The 14,513-nt window shown below is 46.1% G+C and overlaps 1 protein-coding gene across 1 annotated transcript in view; it reads right to left on the bottom strand.

Annotated features, from left to right (window-relative positions):
• Window positions 1-5,114: 5,114 nt before the first annotated feature.
• Window positions 5,115-14,513, bottom strand: part of cdh2 (cadherin 2, type 1, N-cadherin (neuronal)) — a 59,060-nt gene continuing 49,661 nt past the window's right edge. The window contains exons 14-16 of the mRNA XM_068701969.1: window positions 14,353-14,492; window positions 9,298-9,462; window positions 5,115-6,667 (exon numbers count right to left, since the gene is read on the bottom strand). Coding sequence (XP_068558070.1) covers window positions 6,461-6,667; window positions 9,298-9,462; window positions 14,353-14,492 — 512 coding nt within the window. The 3' untranslated portion in view covers window positions 5,115-6,460. The remainder of the gene's footprint in view (window positions 6,668-9,297; window positions 9,463-14,352; window positions 14,493-14,513) is intronic.

The raw sequence follows: 14,513 nt of genomic DNA, 5'->3' as shown, positions 1-14,513 counted from the left end.
TGTTTGGACACATTAATCCAAGAAATGTTTTGAAATTATTCACAACTATTTCATTCCCACTCTCGGGCTCCCCTTCAGTGTGGGAGTTATTAAGGCGTTATTATAGCTGTAAAAAGATAGAGATACACCCTCAAAAGTAATTTAACTCTATAAAGTGCAGACTGTATACCAAAAGTCAACCTGTGAAGGTTTCATCTGGTGCAGCAATAGCTGGATATGTATTTTTGTATCTCTTCCACCCACAAGGGACATGACGCAAATGAGCCGATGACTCCGTGGCAATAAGGCCCAATGTGACACTTGTGAAATCTCCCCCGGAGTAAAATCTGTGCTTGGACTTTGGACTTCTAAAGGACAGAGCTTGTAAAAACTTTCTTGCGACAGAGAGAGAAGAGGTTCTGAGTGTAAGCCGCCCTGCTTTTGAAGCTCCTCTCCGCCTCGAATTGAGGGTAAAGGGTCAAACCAAGAGAAGAAGGCATTTGTTAAAAACGATGGCCTGAAGAGAGATTAGTCGGCGTCAGCTGAAAGCTCATTTAACTTCATCCAGTCGCAGTGTGAATCTGTTTTACACCTTTTTGAGAGTTGCTGGGGCAACGTCATCTTAGCAGGAAATACCAGTTTGAGCTATTCATCATATCATGGAAGTTTTGTCAATTGAATTTAGGGGTTAAAGGGAGCCTGTAATCGCCTTTTTTATCACTATCACAGAGGATGCTTTGACATACACGGCGGTGTTGACTAATGATTTTTCAGCTGCTAATTTATCAGCGTATTACAGTAATGAGATGTATTTTGTGTATCCCATTTTTACAGATGTCTTATGATAATAATAGGCTGATTAAAACACACTTGAATGGACGTGCGCTCACTCTCTGTGTGTGAGACGTGCGAGTGAAGAGCTGATGTTCTTTAGACGGACTGCGCTCCGGAGTCGTGCTCCTGCCCGGCTGATGGCTTGTCGCTCTCGCCCCGGGCTACCCATGCGAATGGGTGACTACAATAGAGTCAGTAGACAGGAAACACTGGCCTGCCCAGTGGCCTCCTTTCTCCTCCACGTGGACCACAATGGAACGACCCCGTTGTACAATCGGCTGCACATTGATCTCGGGGGCCGTCTGGCCCTCGGCATTTTTATTAGCCACCGATCACCGAAGGCCCTCAAAAGTCGGCAGCGAGAACGGGCGACATATTTGTTCTCATTGGAAGAAATTATCTGGTTATTGTGTGGCCGTGGCCAGGGGACATAAAGCCTTAATGACAAGAGGGTGATGGAATGTCAAGTGTTTAAAAGCATGAATAAATCTAAAGGCTCTCGAGGGAGTCTTTGTTTTCCCTGCATGCCGTTCTCTTTTTCCTCACTCCACTTTTGCATATTTTATTTCAAAGGAGAACAAAAAAGTATTTCTCTAGAGTGCCCAGTTGCCTAATGTAATTGTTTTTGTGGTTTTCAGGTCGTGATAAAGAAGGTAAGAGCATCTGTGTGTGAGAGAGAGGAATAGAAACAGAGCGAGAGTTAGAGAGAGAGATGGAAGGTTGGGATGTGTATGGTTTATGATTACATGTCCTTTTGTGGAGCACATCAACCATTCATGCAAGAGGAAACCGCAGTGAGATGAAAAATGTCCTTCCGTGCCCTCGCGGCTGCCGCAAAGTGACATTGAACGTTCATATACAAGCTGAAAATCTCATGCTCAGCCGATATGCATCTTATGAGAGAACCGGCGTTCGTCATTTTCGTCTCAGTGCGCCCCGGCCTCCCTTCCCCCCACCCGGTCCCGTGACCACGGTGTCACGGCTGTGCGTGGACCGAGAGTAACGGCGGGACGGGGCCCTAATAAATGAAGGCTGATAAATCAGCGTCGCCGACAGAGGCAGAACAATATCTGCTGAAGCAGAGGGTGAGCCTTTCCACAGATATCTGCCTGCAGTCAGTGGGAACACGGGGGAACCGTAGATCACGGATCTGGATGTTTTGGTGCGACTGCCACGCAAAGAACCCGGCACTCAGGAGCAGGTCTCCATGGGTGAAGCAATCCAAACCAATCGATCTAATATCACACTTAGAGGGCAGCGGCGTAGAAATGAAATTGATTGATTCCACACAAGCGACTAGGTCTATACACAAATACATTAAAGACTGCACCTGCCCCGCGTGTGCACTCGCTGTCAACCAGAGCCTGCTTACTTATTCATTCGAAGGTAGCATTCAGGGACCGGGGGGGGGGACCATAAGAAATATGGGTTTGCTGCTGCGGGCTAGAAAATTTCTATCGATAGCCCGGGTAGCATCCATCTTCCCAAAGTCCACCAAAGGTCAGGAGCAGCATAACTTAGAAGCTGGTTTGCATCGGATCCTAGTCTGTATTCTGCATGTTTACTGACAGCCCCCCCCCCCCCCCAACGGAGGCCGCGTTGGATCCGTGACACTCTGCTCAGCCATCCACACACGCGCCGAGGAGCTGAGGACGGCTGTCTAGTAAATCTGCGATGGTGAGGGGGCGTCGATGGAAGCATTGTTTCACAGTCAATAAAAGGGGCCCTGGGGTGCTTGTAAGAACAGCAATCTGCAGCCATTTTCCAAAGAGAACATCTTGGGAGTACTCGGGGGGGGTTATGAGTTTAGTTGCTCCTCGCATTTGGAGTTAATATTTTGAAATATATAAAAAAAGTATATATATAATAATGTGCCGGGCACATATTGCTCTATCGAATGGGAAAAGACAACAGAGTCACTGGAATGCAATGTGCACACGGGAGCCAGAAGGATACACAACAAAGCCCACAATGCTAGCCAGCACATAATAGTTCATTCTTTATTTATCTTTGTATTCCTGAGGTGTTTGCTCTGTTTTTTTAAATGTGCATTTGGTATGTCAAAGACATAAACTGGCAGATGAAACCGATGTCGTTCCCATCCAACTTAATTAGCGTTGCAAATAATCCACAGCCCATTTGTATTCCCTTGCATTACTATTTTTATCCATTTGTCAGCGAGCTAAAATATGCAAAAAACAAGATACTATTTTAAGCCATTATTTCACCCATCCATACGGGAACCATATGGCAAATATAATGGTGAAAAATATGCTTCTCACACAATAGTCATTCCAATTAGCGCTCAGTCAGTCAACGTCAATGACGATAATCCTCAAACTACGTCGTCCTTTAATGTCCCATAAAATACACCCTAGCATCACTCCAGCTGAAGCGGACTCTTTTTTTGCTTGCATTGTCTAACAACGCTGCGTGTCTATAAAGGGCACAGAAGTGTATGTTTTTGGGGCGTGGATGGTGAAGGAGCCGTGTCGAGGCCTGCCTTTATGTCCTGGGCTCTCTTGGATTGCCAGCTTTCCTTCGGGGATAATCCATGTTGTGAAATTGAAGTACAGTGCTGGAATATCAATTCTTTTTTTTTTTTTTACTCCCCCTGCTGAGGGTTAATAAAAAGAAAAAAAGAAGAGAGACAGGACTTTACTGCTTGGTGGATATGAACCCGTTGGAGCAATCTGAACATCGTGATGACAATACGGCGGGGCGGGAGAGCCTGTAGAGGAGTTAAAGCTGGATGCACACTGTAGGCCCCGTGCTGCAACCGTAAAGCTACTAGTCTTTTGTGTATAGTTTAAAGCAGTAGTTTGACAGTCTGGATTGTCTGGCGCAGAGTTAGACGAGGAAGATCGATATAACTCCCAAATCCGTCCGTTAAATGTACAAAATGTCTATCCGCTTCGTTTAATGCCGTAAAACCCCACCTCGGAAAATATGTCCCGCTCAGCTGCACAGTAGTTCTTTACGTTTAAGCCGTAAAAAGCATATGGCGAAGCCTTTTTGAGACGTTGAGTCACGAAGCACATCTGTGCCGACCAGAGATCAAAGCAAAGAAAGCATTTAGGCAGAGGTTTAAGTGGTGTAATCACTCGTTTGGCAAAGCAGGAACAAAAGGAAGTACGTTGAAGCCAGCCGTCTGGTTTGAAATCCTCACAGTTTAAGGAAGTAAATCGGCAAAAAAACTAAACAAATCTGACTCAGCTGCAGTTGAAACAGCACCTCGCAGCACCTTGTTTAACATTTCACCTGGCGATAAAGAAAAATGTCATGTTGCTTCTGGCTAATGGAGTGTGCAGCTTTGCATACTTTGAGATAAGTGATATGCGCCAGACAAGGTCACCTGGAAACAAGTCTTTAAAAAACAACACAAGTCCTCGCCTCACGCAGGAGGATGTATGAGAACGACTGGTGTTCTTCAGAGGTACCGAGGGTGCGGAACACGGTGCAGCTACACCGATTACACCGGCTGAAAAACAAAAGGCAGGTACGGTTCACCGGTCACTCTCTAATAGACATGCGTCTGGGTTCTTGTGCAAGGACTACAAAACCAGACTGGCTCCCGTCTAATTTGGTTGAATTAATAAGCCATGTCCACGTCTATTCAGCTGGGTGCAAGGGGAGGGCTGTGAGACAGAGGAGGGAGGGGCAAGAGGAGGGCAGGTGAAGGCTAAACGGCCGACTTTCATCACCGAGATTCACCGCACACGGCAGAGCAGATTGTTACTGCGCCGCTGCCACCACACACACACACACACACACACACACACACACACACACACACACACACGTCAAGTCTCGTCTTCATCCTTCCACGTGTCCCAGGGGTGCAGCGTGCGGAGCCCCTAGAGTCAGTTTTTTGAGGCGTGCTTCATTTTGAGGTCAAGTCCAATCCGACCTACAGTACTGTACAGTACACATGGCTGATAGCAGACAGGTGCCGGATGGTTTTGGCATTCTCCACGAGCTTTTCACCTTGACTTAGAAACACACAGAGTGTTCCAGAATGAGTTTGTTGTTTACTTCTTACCCTGCGAGCCGCACAACTTATCATCTAACCGCTTGGCCCAAAGAGTTTGGTTTGTGTACAGCGTGTGCAAACAGATAAATAAGGGTATAAATGATTTATTCTCCCCTCTGGTAAAAATATTGTAGAACACAATATGTACCATTTTTTTGTTGTTTCGTTTAAAGCTATTGTCCTTAGAGATAGATTGCACAATTCGCAATCTAATTACGCCTCTGCAACAATGCTGAGTTTGAGTAAAACCAAATAAACGAAGAGGCAGTTTAGTTTTTAGCTCCAAAATTTGCATTTTATTTGGATGGTCGGGGTCAGAGATGTATAGTTTGCTTTCCAGTACACATGGTTCTCCTCAAGGCTTAAGTCCAAAACCTTCTCCAGTCTTAAAGCTGATTCAGCAATTAGTGCCTAGCATGTCATGCCCCCCCCCCCCTTTTTGGTACAAATTCAACAGTTGTGCTGACAAGATCACTACTTTTCCATTTTTATCAATGCATTTTTCTTCACGTTTTATGCAAAAAAACTTAACTTCTACACATTTAATGTCACCCAGATTTTTATTTTTTTTCACCTTGTAAATAAATTTGGGAAGCAACATTTTTCACTTTTGTCGTCATGAAAAGATAAAAACATGCAAAAAACTTGAATTTGTAGTCCAAATTATACATTTACAAGTTTGGAACTTTTTGCACTTTTTCATATACTACAATAAAAGAAAAAAGATCAAGGAGAAAAAAAAGAAACATTATGTACACACATCTTTTTACAGTGAAGTAAAGTTGAAAATATCAGATGATGACTAAGGCAAATGAAGTGTACATAGATTAGACCAAAACAGCTGTTTTTTTGTTTTTGTAAAATACTACATCACCTCAGAAACAAATGAAAAAAAAAATCTGCTACAAAAGTATGATTCATAACTCCCTTTATTTGCAACCAGCTGCATAATTTTTTTTTTTTTAGTGAAAAAGTCTAGAAGTCTAGCGTAATGTACAGTGCTGTTCTTAATTGAATTTCTTTCCATCCAAGCTAACAGAAGATCCTTCATTTCTTCGTCTTTGTAGTTTATTTAAATAATCTTCAACAAACAGGAGCGTTGTGTAACCAAAGAGGAAAAAAAGCATGTAGAAGCATACCAGAGTGTAACATACTTTGTTTGAAATCACTCCAAAAGTCAGTACCATTAAAGCCTTGAACATAAAACTAATCATTTAGATCCAAAAAATGTACAAAAAGGCACATTATATCCCAGTGCTTCTGTACTGTGAAATTCAAGTGTAACTGAGCGCATTCAATACCAACAATCCGAGTGGCGACAGCCCACCAGTGTTCCCTCCCCACAACCTCCATAACCGGACCACAGCCTATGCCTAAGCTTTCAACAAGCATATGTATGCGTAGACTACAACAATAAGCCTAGGTTGGTTGTTTTTGAAAAAAATTCTGAATCAATGTTTATTTCTCTTTTTTTTTGTATTTTTTCTGTCACAGTTCCGTCACCCTCGGGGAATATCAGAAGCCGTCCGTGTCCATCAACAGGAAATCTTTCCTTTCTTTTTTTTGTTTTTTTCTACTTTCTTTTCTTTCACATCTCTTCTTCCTTCGCGTGCTCTAGTCATCACTTCCACCGTACATGTCCGCCAGTTTCCTGAAGCGCGGGCCCCAGTCGTTGAGGTAATCGTAGTCCTGGTCGCCCCCGCTGCTGGAGGAGTTGAGGGAGCTGAGGGAGCCGGCTGTGGAGCCGCTGCCCTCGTAGTCGAACACGAGCAGGGAGTCGTAGGGGGGGGCGGTGGGGTCGTTGTCTGCCGCCTTAAGTCCCTGCACAGAAGGAAGCAAAACCGCGGTTAGATGAGGAGATTAAATCAAGTCTGCGCAACAACACTTCTGCACACAAACAGACTAATCCATCCTGCAAACCCAGTGGATGGTTCTACCTCAACTTGGTTCAGGAAGTCAGATTAATCAGGCTCTAGTGTTCCTGTGAGTTCCCGCTGTCTTCGGATCTGAACTCTTTCTGGGATGTCGGATTATCTGCTGCTTGATCGAAAGCCAAGATTGAGCATATCCAGCGGCCTCAGATGACTGGAATCACCTCCCCCTCCCCCACCGGTCTCTGTGCAAGCCCCCCCACATCCTCTTCACGAGCATCACAACAATTCCAGCTCGTTGTCTTATAATATAGATAGCAACATCTTTAATATATCATATTCTATCCGAGTCCTGCCTAAACAGTAGTTTAAGAGGAGAGGGGTTATGTGTTATCTTGGGGGGGGGGGGTTGTCTATTCCGAAGATTGTGCTCGACATTCCCAGAAATCCTCGCCGCGGCATGAGAGGTCCTTATGGATTGTTATTGATTTCCAGCTGGGACTCATGGGACTTGATGGATTGCTAATCTAGGAGTTGAGATGTGCTTTGGCCATGAACCACTTTGGATCTCAGCCTGGTTTCTGCCAGGTAACCCAACAAATAAGAAATGAATTAACAGAAGTGGAGCACCGTAACACAGAACAAAAAAATAAAAACCAAGACCTCTGTCCATTGGGAACTTGGCAAAGATTTATACTTTCCTCTGTGCTGCCATTACAGCGCTGAAATGCTCTCAAATAAAAAGACGGATTGAATTAAAGTGCCCGGGCACTTAGCGATTATTTTCCACTTGTTAGCTTCTGTTAAGTATTTGCTCAGGGCTGCGATGCTGATAATTTGGTGGGAAATATGACAGACAGATCGTTCATTACAATTACAACCATAATCGCTCCGCTGGTTATGGCCCCCTCCATCTCCAACCAAAAAACCCGCTGGCAGTTTCATAAGGTTAGTCAATCACAGAACTCTGCCTCGTGATTTCATAATAACCAAGTCACCAGGTGGGGGGTCCTGCGCTGGAGACGATCACGACTCTCGGTGAGATGTTGAACTGCCCCCACTGGTGAAGTCGCTCTGTCCCACAGACAACAACACGGGCATGTAATAAAACCCACTGGTGTTTCTAGTCAGAGAACAACCTTGCCGGGACTGCGACGCCACACTATGCAACAAAAATAACAAAAACAATGAACGCAATCACTTCAGCTTTGTCTCCCTCTGTTTGGCACTGTGTCCACCTGTGACCAATCGAGGTCATGTTGGTGCCCGCCCCCCCCCCCCCCCCCCCCCCCACACACACACACCCCACCAGTTGCCTAATAGACCTTTGTTTGTCCGACTGTGAGGTTAAAGTCCTTATGCTAAACCTCTGCCTAATATATTTGTCCCTCTAATTTAATTAGAGCCACAAGCTCCTGGGGGCGTGTGCACATTTCAGGATGGAGATCAGACGACGCCTCCCCCCTCACTGTCTCCCCCACTCCTCTGGCGGCAAGCCCTTATCAGTTAGGTCAGATTCCAGCTCCGTGTGAGCCGCCATGACTGAGCTTTTAGCGACAGTCAAATCTTGGACTGGAAACAGATCAGTGTTGTCTGGTTGCGGTGAGCTTTTTTTTTGGGTCAGGATGCTCAGACTTGGGGAGTGTTTCATAAAGGTTGTGTGAGAACGTTAAAATAACAAGCCTGATGAAGGATGGTTGCGCGTCGTCAAACTGTTCCACGTCGAGCGGCGGGGAAACATTAAATTTCCACTCAGCTCAATCGGCCGCCACGACAAAATGCATTATGTGTGTTCACAACACACGGCGAGAGCGAAAATGAGCGGCGTCTGGGCCAAAGGGATCTGAGAGATGGATTGCTGGGGAGCAGCGCTGAAAGAGCAAGTTCTAATTTAAAAACATGGGCGCCATCCAACAAACTAGGAGAGAACTCCATTTGTAATGCTGTGAAACTCTTGTCTGTTGGAGCTTGTGAAAAATACATGACTGCTCTTTTCATTTTACATTCTCCCTTCATGCTGGAGTCAATGATGGCCCCAGGCAAACCAAGGCACTCTGAATAGAGCACTCCAATAGAAAGCCAATGCATTGCTTCTCTCATCTCCTATTTCTATGCTGACACATCTATAACTCTACTTTGGCGGAAAGTGAGGAGAAAAACAATTATGTCGAAGTGAGTTAGCATCATGTACTCTTTGGGCTTTCTGTGTGTCTCAGTGGAAGTGTGTGCGATGAGGAAAAGCGTCTGCCTTCTGCTGGGGAACAATGAAAACAATTCTAATAATAATAATAATTGATTCAATTTAAAGGCCCCCCCCCCCCGCACTACAAGGCGACGCGCAACTGCTTGATGAGTCCTATAAACCAAATTGTTTATTTAGATACAAGTTTATGACAATAAAAGTCATTCAGCTTGAAAATGAAATTCAAGCTTTGTAACCGCACAGATTCTTTCACTTCATCTGATTTCATTTCACCGTACAACAAAAACAATCTCAGTTTTCCAAGAACTTTGTGTGTGTGTGTGTGTGTGTGTGTGTGTGTGTGTGTGTGTGTGTGTGTGTGTGTGCTGGATTGTTACCTCATTGATGAAGTCTCCGATGTCTCCAGGGTGGGGTGCTGCTGACCTCATGGGGTACTGTGGCTCAGGGTGGAGGGGTCTCTCGTCTAGACGGCGGATTCCCACCGGCTTGATGGCATCAGGCTCTATCGTGTCCGGCTGCTGGAGCTGACTCAGGTCATAATCCTGTGTGTGTGTGGGGGTGGGGGTGGGGGGGAGAGAACAGACAGATGGGAGTTAGCTAAGCGGGCGCAACGAGACCCCGAAGTGGAGCGCGATTATCCAAATAGGTAAACACATCCTGCTCTGCGCAGAGGACGAGGAAGTTCAGCTGAGTGGAGGGGAAAAGAGATTTTAAAGTTGGAATGCAGCGGGAAGAGTTGAGGGGACCCGAGGGTAAACTTTAAATCTTCTTGTCTGTGAAGCACAAGCCCAGGGACAATTTGACACATCCAGAGAGCTGGCACCGAGGGGGTCCAAGCTGAGGACCACATCATACGCCCGCCGAGTGTTTGTACTTGCGCGGTGTGCTGCAGGAAGGACGTGCAGGCGACTGCTTTGCTCTAATCAATGCCCAGACACGGGATGGTGGATATGCATAAGCCATCGCTAATCCTATTAACATTACCAAGGCAACCTGAATGGCTCGCAGTTTGTGCAAAGTCATGGGCAAAGGAAGGAGGAGGAGGAAGGGAAATAGTGAAGAGAGAAAAAGGAGTTGGGGGAGAGAAAGAGGCCGCGGTGAAGAGCTGAGCGACTGGATGGTGTCCCGGTGACAGCAGATATGATGGAGAAAATGCCATTTGAGAATCAGGGTGTGTGTGTGTGTGTGTGTGTGTGTGTGTGTGTGCCTAATAAGCGTGCATGATGGATTGTCCCTCTTTAGAAGATTTTCGGTAATCCATCCATCTCTAATATCCCCCTTCAAAATTGCCTTTGCTCAGTCTTACATGCACCTAGACACTCAGCTCCCTCCCTGGGGAAAAAAAGAAAGGAAAAGGCTGCAGACGCTCCAATGTAAAAATAAACATGAAAATAAATATAAACCCTGTGATGCTGCACCAACAGCCCGGATAGACAAACACAACAAAGCATGTGGCCACTTGACAAACACCAACTCAAGTCCACACCAGTAAGTACCACGGCCAATCCAAAACAAGCACATTGATTATTCATGTCTAATTTGATTACATGGGGAATGGCGGTGAACCCGGAGGATGGCTGGAGGAGAAGAAGAACAACGGTCAGCACACATCGCGCGGTGACGAGCATCCATCATCTTTGGTCCGTTTCAGGCCAACTACTGTTTGACCTTCTCATGAGGTTGCACACCGGAGGGGTCAGGAGCCGGTTAACGGCAACAGAGACGTATAATGGCCGGACTCAGCGGGAAGGTCTAATGACATACCAGCCCCCTCCAGGGAATTGACTCCTCACATGTACTCTGGCCGGCTGGAATGGCCGCCCCCGGCCTTAACGACCCTCATTCAAACATGGCAGACTGCCTTACACACTTGATCTGCTGTGAGGCACAGCTGAGCCATTTAAAAAAACAGAACTGAGTTTATCGATTTCATTGCTTTTGTCATTATTCCTACTGGTAATAATAACATCGTACGCACAAATTTAATTCTGGAATCTGGAAGAGCGGTAACTTCACCCAAAAAAATCCAATAGGGCAAGAAACAGTCACATGATCACACCGGCCGTTTACAGAGGGACTTCCAGGTGCAAGTCTGAGCACACGCAGGTTTCCTGTGCAATGATGGATTATTACAATAATCTCCTGTGTGCTCACTTTTGGTTCTACCTACCAAATATGTTTATATATTCTGGCTTTAACGTGTCTTAAATAAATAGATCGACATTTTGGGAAATTTGCTTTCTTGCGAAGACTTGGATGAGAAAATGTATACCACTGTCTTTGTCCATCTGTTATTAAGACTAGAGCCAGCAGCCGGACAGCTTAGCTTAGTTTAGCAGGGAAACTGGGAACAGACGTGCCAGTAGACAGATTCTGTAACCTTTGGACAAAGCAGCTAGCTGTCTCCCTCTTTGGCCAGACGTTATGTTTCAGGGTTCCCACTTTTCAAGTTATTGAAAAAATGCGGAAAAAACCCCCCAACTCAAATGTCCTGTAAAACCTCGTCTTGTCCCTGAAAATGATTTCAACATTCTACTCTTTACCTTTAGCTGAGAATGAAATACTAAGCTATGTTTCAGAGCTCCACCAAAACAGATTAGCCATCTGAAAGGACCGAGGCATGTTCGGGAGCATTTTAACGTTAGAATCAAAGCTTATAAATACTGCTCTCGGTTATGTTGAACCGCTCCTTAAATTCACGTCACATAGGGTTAGCACATGAGGGTTGGACGACATTACATAACGTTGCTTTTCTTCCCAACTTGTATTTATCCATTTCCATCCATTATCCGTAACCGCTCATCCTGTTCAGGGTCGCGGGATCAGCAATGTGCAGACATCAGGGTACACAATGAACAGGCTGCCAGACTACCGCAGGGCTGATGTATAGAGACAGACAACCATTCACAACGGAGGGAACCCGCGCTGACACGGGGAGGACATGCTAACTCCACACAGAGGGGCTGTGCAGGAGTGGAACCCTGGTCCCTCTTGCTGTGAGGGGACGGTGTTTTGCCACCACACCACCGTGCAGCCAAACTGAGGTGCTTGCTAGCTTGTTTTGCCAAAACAGAGTTAAACTGAGCTTTTGTAAAAAAATGCGTTTTCTCCTTTGAGAGGTGTCACCGATGGCAAAGAGACGTCTATGAACGGCGGACGTGGCCAAATAACTTGCTGCGAAGGTCAGCGCTACGTTATCCAGTGCAACACTCCCACGACGCAGACCCTGTGTGTGTGTGTGTGTGTGTGTGTGTGTGTGTGTGTGTGTGTGTGTGTGTGTGTGTGGCCCAACCTGCCCACTGGCATTGAAAGAGCTACATTTGTGGTTTTGCGTTTTCGTCTGCACAGAGATTTTCTAAAACCGTGCTTGTTTGGACAGGATTTCTGTTTTGAGAATGAAGGAGGATAGAAAGCGCCTGTGTACATGTGAACTAGATTACAGTCTTTTAAGTCAGATGTCCACAGAGAGGAACATATTAGCGTGTGGCGCGATCCCAGTCTGTCATACCAGCTCTCATCACTGACAAGGTCCTGGAAAAAGATCTCTAGGAAAGAGTGGGAGGCCCGAGTTAAGCTTCATATTAACCGTACAGAAATGAGAACAGTCTCTAATGACCAGAGGTGCAAAACAAATAAGCCCCAGATTGTGATATGCCAGAATTATCATTAGAGGTTACAGTTCCTCCGACATGTTAAAACAAAAATGCTGCATAAGCAGGTCTGATTTGCTTAGTTTCACTTACTGCATAGGATTGAAAAACAAATCAAAACATCTTTTAGAGCACGGCGCCAAAGCCTCCTCGTCTCTGAGGTTATGCATCAAATCATTCACAGGTCATTTGAAGAATCCGATCCCTTTCTTACATACGTTTTTGTTTTTAACCTGCGAACCTGTGCAAGACGACTTGATCTGCTATTATTTCTCCATTGTTATTTTTCCGTGTCCGGGGAGCCCGGCCTGATCAGCTGTCTGCCTTTTGATGAAACGAGTGCTTCACAAACCAAAACAAGCCGGTGCGATGGCAGCAGCGACTAAAATCATATACTCTGAGTGCGCCCAATGGCCTGACACTTCAATTTCCTCCCCGGCGGGAGATAGGGAGAACAGAGGTGGGCATTATGAAGACCACATCACTGGGAGAGAAAGGGACACCCCCCCCCCCCCCCCCCCCCCCCCAACGCTGACTCTCCTGACTCCACAGACAAGACCATTTTCTCCCTCCGCTCTGCCCTCCTCTGTGTCACTCAAAGAATGGAAGCTTGCTCTCCCTCTACAAATTGAAGTGTTTTTTTGTCATGCAACATGTTCTGGTCCACAGGTTCCACCATTCGGTGTGTGAAAATGAGAGAGTGGGTGCACTCCCACCTGCCTAATCACCGGCTGATGTTTAATGGCCTCCCAGTCATATTGTCACCTTAGAATGGAGCTTCATTATTGTGCCGCAGCAGATGTCTATCTCTGAATGGCATCAGCTCACCAATTACAAGTCTCCGAGGCTAATTTGGAACTGTGCTGGGTCAGACCGGGGTCTCCCGCTCGGATCTGCTCGACCTAAGCCACCGGAACGTTTCAGCCAGCGGCAAGAAAACAGCCCATTTGGGATATTACTGCATTTATTTTATATGAAATGATTCCGTTGTGCTAACAAGGGGTCATTAGGACAATTGAGTTTGTGTCTGTGTGTGCCTGATCAGCACAAGGCAGATGAAGAGACGGGACTTTATTGATGCCTGTGGCACTGCGTTTTCTATCGTGTGTTTGTGTGAAGCGGGGGACAGTTCCAGTTGAGGAAGCAGTTCCAATATTTCCAGAGACCGATTGAAAATGTGTTTGTCTTATCGATTCCACATTTCGATTCCCAGCTCCTTTCGTTCAGGTTCCAGGTTACAATGGAAACGGTCTCCCTCATTGTGACTGTGTGAAGTGTGTCTCGGAGCACCATAACAAGCGGGACTAGAAGGAATGCATTGTAAGTGCATGCGTGTCTAGGTGGCCCCCTTTTGTCCCTAGACTGCTTCGGTTACACACAAGCTGCTGCTCTGCTGCATATAGTAGATGTGACCTGAATGTTCCTCCCCAACGCTCTCGCCTTATGTCATCCTTTCAGCAGCGCTGCACAGCTTCACGGTGCGTTTGTCCGGGTGCTGTTTGACATTTTTATATGCTACCACCAAATGTGCTGAAAACAAAACTATATCTTTTTCTTCGAGAAATTGGTGCTACAGGTGTGTATGTGACGTCTCACTGAGACAGAGCAGACTGTCTGTCTGCCCCCCCCCCCAATTAAAAATACCTTAATTTGAGAAAAGACAAAAACTCGGTAATGCGGGACACGATCGCCAATAGTGATAAGCAGATTGAGAAAATAGGTTTTCTGGGACAACAGAAGTGCTGAGGAGTGTGCGCTCTGTGTTTACCACATCGTTCTCACCTGATCCTCCTCTCCCCCGCCTTCCTCATCGTACTTGAGAATGTTGTCTCGCACATCGTCCTCCGGGTCGATGAGGAGCTGCTTGGCCTGACGCTCTTTGTCGCGGCGCTTCATCCACACCACGAACATCAGCACGAGAACTGATGGACGGACAGACAGAG

This window comes from Cebidichthys violaceus, unplaced genomic scaffold (assembly GCF_023349555.1).
Source record: "Cebidichthys violaceus isolate CVI_PGR_0920_01 unplaced genomic scaffold, fCebVio1.0.p SCAF_8, whole genome shotgun sequence".
Classification (NCBI taxonomy): Eukaryota; Metazoa; Chordata; class Actinopteri; order Perciformes; family Stichaeidae; genus Cebidichthys; species Cebidichthys violaceus.
Note: the sequence above shows the minus strand (reverse complement) of the source record. Positions and strands in the feature narration are given on the sequence as shown.